The sequence below is a fragment of the Narcine bancroftii genome, chromosome 5 (genome assembly GCF_036971445.1).
Source record: "Narcine bancroftii isolate sNarBan1 chromosome 5, sNarBan1.hap1, whole genome shotgun sequence".
Taxonomy (NCBI): Eukaryota; Metazoa; Chordata; class Chondrichthyes; order Torpediniformes; family Narcinidae; genus Narcine; species Narcine bancroftii.
In genome coordinates this window covers 81,840,965-81,847,396 of record NC_091473.1, presented here as the reverse complement: position 1 = coordinate 81,847,396, position 6,432 = coordinate 81,840,965, and the positions used below count along the sequence as shown (strand labels likewise).

Sequence of the window (6,432 nt, the reverse complement as noted above, 5' to 3'; positions counted from 1 at the left end):
TTTCAGATGCTCCTTTTGGTGAAGAGATACAGGAGTATCAGAGCCAGCACCAGCAGGATGAGGAAGAGCTTCTTCCCACGGGCAGTGAGAGTGCTGAATGACCAAAGGAACGGCTCACATTTGACTCTCAATTGAATGAAACCATGTCTGTGTGTATGTGTATTCTTTGGCTTGGCTTTGCGGACGAAGATTTATGGAGGGGGTAAATGTCCACGTCAGCTGCAGGCTCGTTTGTGGCTGACAAGTCCGATGCGGGACAGGCAGACACGGTTGCAGCGGTTGCAAGGGAAAATTAGTTGGCTGGGATTGGGTGTTGGGTTTTTCCTCCTTTGTCTTTTGTCAGTGAGGTGGGCTCTGCGGTCTTCATCAAAGAATACACACTGTATATCAGATTAAACGTGAGCAATGGTCCTCGTGTGTCACTGACAGTTGAATCTCGAAGAGTTGATGGCAGTGTGGGGAGAATAAAGGTCAGTAGTTGCTAGTCAGCGAGGAATCGGTGACCTGGCTGCATGAAATTAACAAAGTTCAGGGGATTCAGAGACGATCCCTGTCACTTCAGTTGTGGCCAGAAGGTGTCTCAGTAAAACGGGTCGGGGTGCTTCTGCCAGTACTAAATATGGCGGCGCGCGTTGCGTCAGCGTGACGCATTGAAGGAGCGACGGTGCTGAAGCGGGTGGTTCCGACGAGTCTTTGAATTGGGAAACGCGGGAGCGGTCTGGGACCGAGAATGCGGGACGGGGGCAGTAACGGCGATGCCGGGCGGCCGCCAGGCTTCTGGTTCATCCGTAAGGTGAGAGCCGGCCCCGTGAGCTGGAAGGTACTTGCCTCATGATGACATTCCCTGGGCCACGAGGTACTGCTGGAAAGGCCGAGACTTGGCTGGACTTTAACTTCTCATCCTCTCGAAAAGATGGGAGAAAGAAGCCACTAAAGAAGAGGCAGTTAAACTGCCAGTGGGAAGTCGCCCTTGTTCGGGGTTTCATGGCCTGGAACTCTTTCCTCAGATCCTCGGTCTTTTCAACGCTTCCTGCTTATAGTTCCGATTTCCAGCATCACTTGGTCCACTAGCCCGTTCACACTCGTGTTTCCCAGAAGAGGAATCAGTGAGACCTTAAAGGCACACTGGAGCCTGTGGAATCAAATCCCTTCTTGTATCAGAAGCTGCCCTTAGGGGCTGGGGTTGAACGTGGGAAATTTTGAGATCGTAGTGGTGACATTATTGTCACTCCACTTTCCTGCCATCTCAATTAAGACAGAATATGTTGTAACTCCATATGGGTGTTCTTCATCAGTGTGTGTTATTTGGGAAGAAAACTACGACTTTCAGGATGGGTTGGGTTGGACACCAGCAAAAAAACTGGTAAATTCAAAACAATGAAGGGTGAAACCCCAAGCAAGGCGAAAAATCTATGGCAGAAGCCAAGGTAGGATAAAGAGAAAGAGCTTTTAAGCAGCTTGCTCGATGTTCCCTGAACATCAGGTAAATAACAAAGACGTGAGATTTTCCTTTGTTAGCTGAGGTATAAAGTAGGTGAAGAAAGTCATAATTCGGCCACTGCTGTAAATTCTGTTCACTGCTGTAACAGGAAGGAAATGATGGCACTAGAAGTGAACCAGAGGAAATTCACAAGGATGTTGCCAGGTGAGAGAAACACAAAAACTGCAGATGCTGGAATGTTCAGCAGACAGAGCTACTGGAGGAACTCAACAGGTCAGGCAACATCCGTGGTTCGAAATGGTCAGCCGATTGGGACCTTTATTGAGACTAAAGTAAGAAAGGGTGGTATTTTGTTTATGTAGAGGGAAAGAAGCTGGGGAGGGGCCAAACTGTGAAAGAGTATTAAGCAGAAGGTGGAAGACCGGTAGAGGGGGAGATCACCGGGAAGGAGAAATGTTAGAAAAGCAAAAACAGGAGGAGGTAAAGAAGAGATTGATACTATGGAATCAGATGGAGGTTACCTAAAATTAGAAAAATCAGTTCTTTCCATTGGGTTTAAGCTGTCCAGGAGTATGTGATGTGTTGCTCAAATAACAATGAATGAGGCTGAGGACACACTGGTATCTGTTGCTCTATTGGGAGAAATAAAATGGTATCTACAAGAATCGCAAGATAATGTTTGGTATCATGTGGATTGACTCTTATTTCTTTTGCATGATAGAAAATGCTGCAGTTCTTCAGAATAGGGAATTTTGAATGGAAATTCATCTGAAGTGTGGAAACTTAGATGACTACATAGAGCTGATTAAAATAATAGTGAAAGAATAACTAGAATACATCTGGTACATAACTCCTAACCAGCAAAATATCTGTTTAGATGGGTTTTTTTAAACTTGTCCCAACCCTGAGAAAGCATTAATTTCAATTTTGGCATCTTTACAGGTTTTCAGTTGGCGAGCAGCAGCTGCAATTGCCTGGTCTGTCCTAATGTTGCCTGTTTCCGCAACTCTATTTGTAATGTTTAGTCGACTGAATGTGTTCTGTCCTATTCAGTGGATTACAGGTAATCATAATATTTATTGATGGATTGGGAGAAGGAATTCTTCACCTGAATGCTATAAACTTTGTGTTGTTTCACTTTTTCCAGAGACACTGAACCACCTAAACAGTTCTTGCATCCTGTTTTCAGTCCTGGTGATGTGTGCAGCTGTGGTGATTATTGGGCTCTTCAATATGGAATATTATACAGGTATTAGTATTCTTTGCACTTTTCTACTCCGACCTTCGTCTTGGTTGTTTGACTCTTAAATATTTAGAATGTATGTTTAAAATCATGTAAACTAGATAAATGATTTGTATTGAGTGAAATATGAAAGTTTGCAGACACTGTGATTGTAGTAAAAATGCTGGAGAAACTCAGCTGGTCTTTTCAGCATCTATAGGAGACAAAGATATATTGCTGATGTTTCAGGCCTGAGCCCTTCTTCAAGGAATAAGCCAGCAACATAAAATCTCAGAAGGTCTCAGAATGCTGGTTGGGGATGAAATCCAGACCAACAAAGGTGTTAATTGGATATAAGTGACTAGAGGTAAGAATTTATCATGTTTGTGTGAAAGGAGATGGAATGGAGAGACAGAGATAGGGAGAGGGGATGGAAAAAGGAGGGGATGGGTTAACGAAAGCCAGAGAGTGGATATTAATGTAATCTGGTTGGAAGGTGAGCAATTTGAAGATGAGGTGTTGTTCCTCCAACTTGTGGGTAGTCTCAGTCTGGCAGTGAATGAGACCGTGGACAGACATGTCAGCAAGGGAATGGATGGAGAATTGAAATGGATGGCCACTGGGAAATCCCTGCTGTTGTGGCGGACAGAGCTGAGTGCTCAACAAAGAGATCTCTCAGTCTGCGTCCAGTCTCTCTGATGTTGGGGATCATTGCAAGCAGTAGATGACCCCTGCAGATTTACAAGCGAAATATTTCTTCACTTGGAAGGACTGTTTGGGGCTCCAAATGGGGGTGGGGGGGGGAACGTATGGGTGCAAGTGTAGCATCTCCTGCAGTCACAAGAGTAGGTCCTAAGGGGACGATTGGTGGGGAGGGAGGAGTAGATAAGGGAGAAACAGGGGACGTGGTTCCTGCAGAAGGTAGAATTGGGTGGAGAGGGAAATAATGTCTAAAGGTGGGATCATGTTGTAAGTGGTGGAAATGGCAGAGGAGAATGTATTGGATGCAAAGACTGGTGGGGTGGTAGGTGAGGACAAGAGGAATCCTGTCTTTGTTGCGTATGGGGGCGGAGGGGGCCAGGGCAGATGTGTGGGTAATGGAGGATCTGCAGGTGAGTGCTGAGTTGATGGTGGTAGAGGGAATGAAGCAGGAGGATATCATTGATGATCTGGCATGGAAGTCCTCATCCTGAGTGCAGATGAGACGGAAGAATTGAGAGAATGGAATGGAATCCTTACAGGGAACCAAGTGGGAAGAGATGGAGTTGAGTTTACTGTGGGACTTGGTGGGTTTATAGAAGATGTCTATCGAGGGTTGTCTCCTGAGATGGAGACAGAGAGATCAAGGAAAAGGAGAGTGTTGCTAGAGATGGACCAAATGAATGTGAGGTTGAGGTGAAAGTTGACAGCAAAGTGGATGAAATCAACAAGCTCTTTGTGGATACATGAGGCAGCACCAAAGTAGTCATTGATGTCATGGAAGAAGAGTTGAAGGGCCTTGCCTGTGTAGTCTTTCAGCATGGATTACTCCACATAGCCCACAAAAAGGCAGGCAGAGCTGGGGCCCATGTGGCATGAGCTACATGATTGAAATTTGTAACTTCCACAGGGTTAGTATAACTGTTACATGCCAATGTTCGAATCCGCTGCTTCCTGTATGTTCTCCCTGTATCTGCGTGGGTTTCCTCCAGGTGCTCTGGTTTTCTCTCACCTTTCAAAATGTATTGGGGTTGTAGGTCTATTGGGTGTAATGGGGCGGCATGGGTTTCTGAGCCAGAAGGGCCTGATACCATGTTATATATCTATAAAAAGAAATTCAACTTGGGTTCCAAAATTTGTCAATAGAGAATAAAGTTTATTTTGGTCAAAATCTAAATTGAGTCTTCATGTATATTCCTATAAAAAGAACCTTTTGTGTTTTGGAAGTGAACATTGGCCTACTTTTCTCTTTCATTATTGAATATGGTCATTTGTGTCATTTTCCTTAATGATTCTGGTGGGAGGAAGAAATAGAGATAATATGGAAGGAATTCCAAGAAGAAAGGTCTGAGTATTAGGGAGGGTAGATGATCATTTGGGGCAAATTGTAGGGCTCAAGGAGAACATAAGGGTTTAGGGTGGGGCAGGAGGGAAGCCACAGAATTTAAGAAATCAGGTTTGTGAATTTGTTTCCACTGGAAAACGTATTTTGCTCAATGAGAAAGGTGTGATTGCTGATGAGACAGGTGAGGTGTGCACCTATATGGACATGTGTTATTTTGGCAGTTTGGAGAGATGTGTACACAAGGAACAGTAGTAGGGCATCAGGTGCATCAAGCCTGCCATGAGAAGTTTTTATGCACAAAAGCCGCATTACAGCCTGCTTGTTTTTTTTTTAAAAGGCGAATTTACCCTTTATGCAGAGGATGGAAAAGGCGATAGCACAGTCCTTTTGTATAGCCCAAAGCAGCGCACCGGCTTCTCAGGGTGAAAGGGGTAGGATGTGGAGCACAGCAACAGCCGCCCTGTGACAGTTCCGCCACCCACTGCCTGACAGCCTCATCGGGAGTGGGCAGCATGAGAGAGCATGGCAGGAGAGTGGTGTGAGGGAGCTGGCAGCGTGAGGAGTGGGGCGGAGTGAGCGATCGCAGCCTGACCACTCCACCTGCCGCTCTGTAATAGTGCAGTGGGGCTGTCAGCGCAACATCTATCATCTTACCTTCCTGTTTGGAGCCGCTTTCAGTAGCAATCCTTTTATGCAAGAGGTGGAGCGACTTCACTCCACCTCCGAGTGTATCCCCCAGACGGATGGAAAGGGAGCGAGTTCGAGCTGTCAGTCTGACCTTTTATGAAGGTAAGTGAAGCGATGTAAAGGTGGAGACTCTGTCTTCACAATCATTTTTCCCCACTATAAAAGGGCCTAAGGACTCAGCTTCACCGACCTGCCTTTTCTCTATAGACTTTAATTCTCCTCTGCAAATATCTATTTAACTGTATCTTAAATATATTTAATGAGGCAACATTTACCGCTTCCTTGGGAAGAGAATTCCACAGATTCACTACTGTCTCGGAAATACAATTCCTCCTCATCCCTGACCCGAACCTTGAGGCTATCTCCCCTAGTTCTCGTTCGCCTACCAGTGGAAACAACTTTTCTACCTCTACTTATCAATCCATTTCATAATTTTATGTTTCTTTCAAATTACCTCTTGTACTTCTGAATTCCGTCAAATCCATGTATACAGCATCCACTTGTTCTCAATCCACTGTGAGGGTGAAACACAAAAGTCTGCAGATGTTTGTTTATAGTAAAAACACAGAAATGCTGGAGGAACTTAGCAAGTCTCGCAGCATCCTTAGGAAGTAAAGATATATTACTGTCGTTTCGGGCTTGAGTCCTTCTTCAGGGGCTTTAAGAAGGGCTCAGGCCCAAAACAGCATCTATATATCTTTACCTCCTATGGATGCTGCAAGATCTGCTGAGTTCCTCCAGCATTTCTGTGTTTTTACCTTGAATCCACTGTGCTAATTATATCCTCAAAGGAGTTCCAGTAAACTTGTTCAATGTGACCTGCCCTTCCTGAATCCATGTTTCTGCCTGATGGAACAATTTCTATCCAGGTGTCTTGCTTTTTCTTCCTTAATGCTAGCTTCAAGCATTTTCTTAGACTACAAATATTAAGCTTATTGGCTAATAATTTTCTGCCTTTTGCCTTCATTTTTTAAACTGTGGCATGACATTTACTGTCTTACCATGAAATCCCCTACTACTATATCTCTACCACACCTT

General features: G+C 44.7%; 1 protein-coding gene across 4 annotated transcripts in view; it reads left to right on the top strand.

Moving 5' to 3' along the window:
- The first annotated feature begins 663 nt into the window (after positions 1–663).
- ndc1 (NDC1 transmembrane nucleoporin) overlaps positions 664–6,432 on the top strand; it is a 40,029-nt gene continuing 34,260 nt past the window's right edge. For 2 of the 4 annotated variants that reach the window (XM_069938089.1, XM_069938087.1), the window contains exons 1-3: positions 664–820; positions 2,384–2,504; positions 2,589–2,690. In XM_069938089.1, coding sequence (XP_069794190.1) covers positions 731–820; positions 2,384–2,504; positions 2,589–2,690 — 313 coding nt within the window. In that variant the 5' untranslated portion in view covers positions 664–730. The remainder of the gene's footprint in view (positions 821–2,383; positions 2,505–2,588; positions 2,691–6,432) is intronic. The other 2 variants (XM_069938088.1, XM_069938090.1) reach the window with 2 other exon arrangements.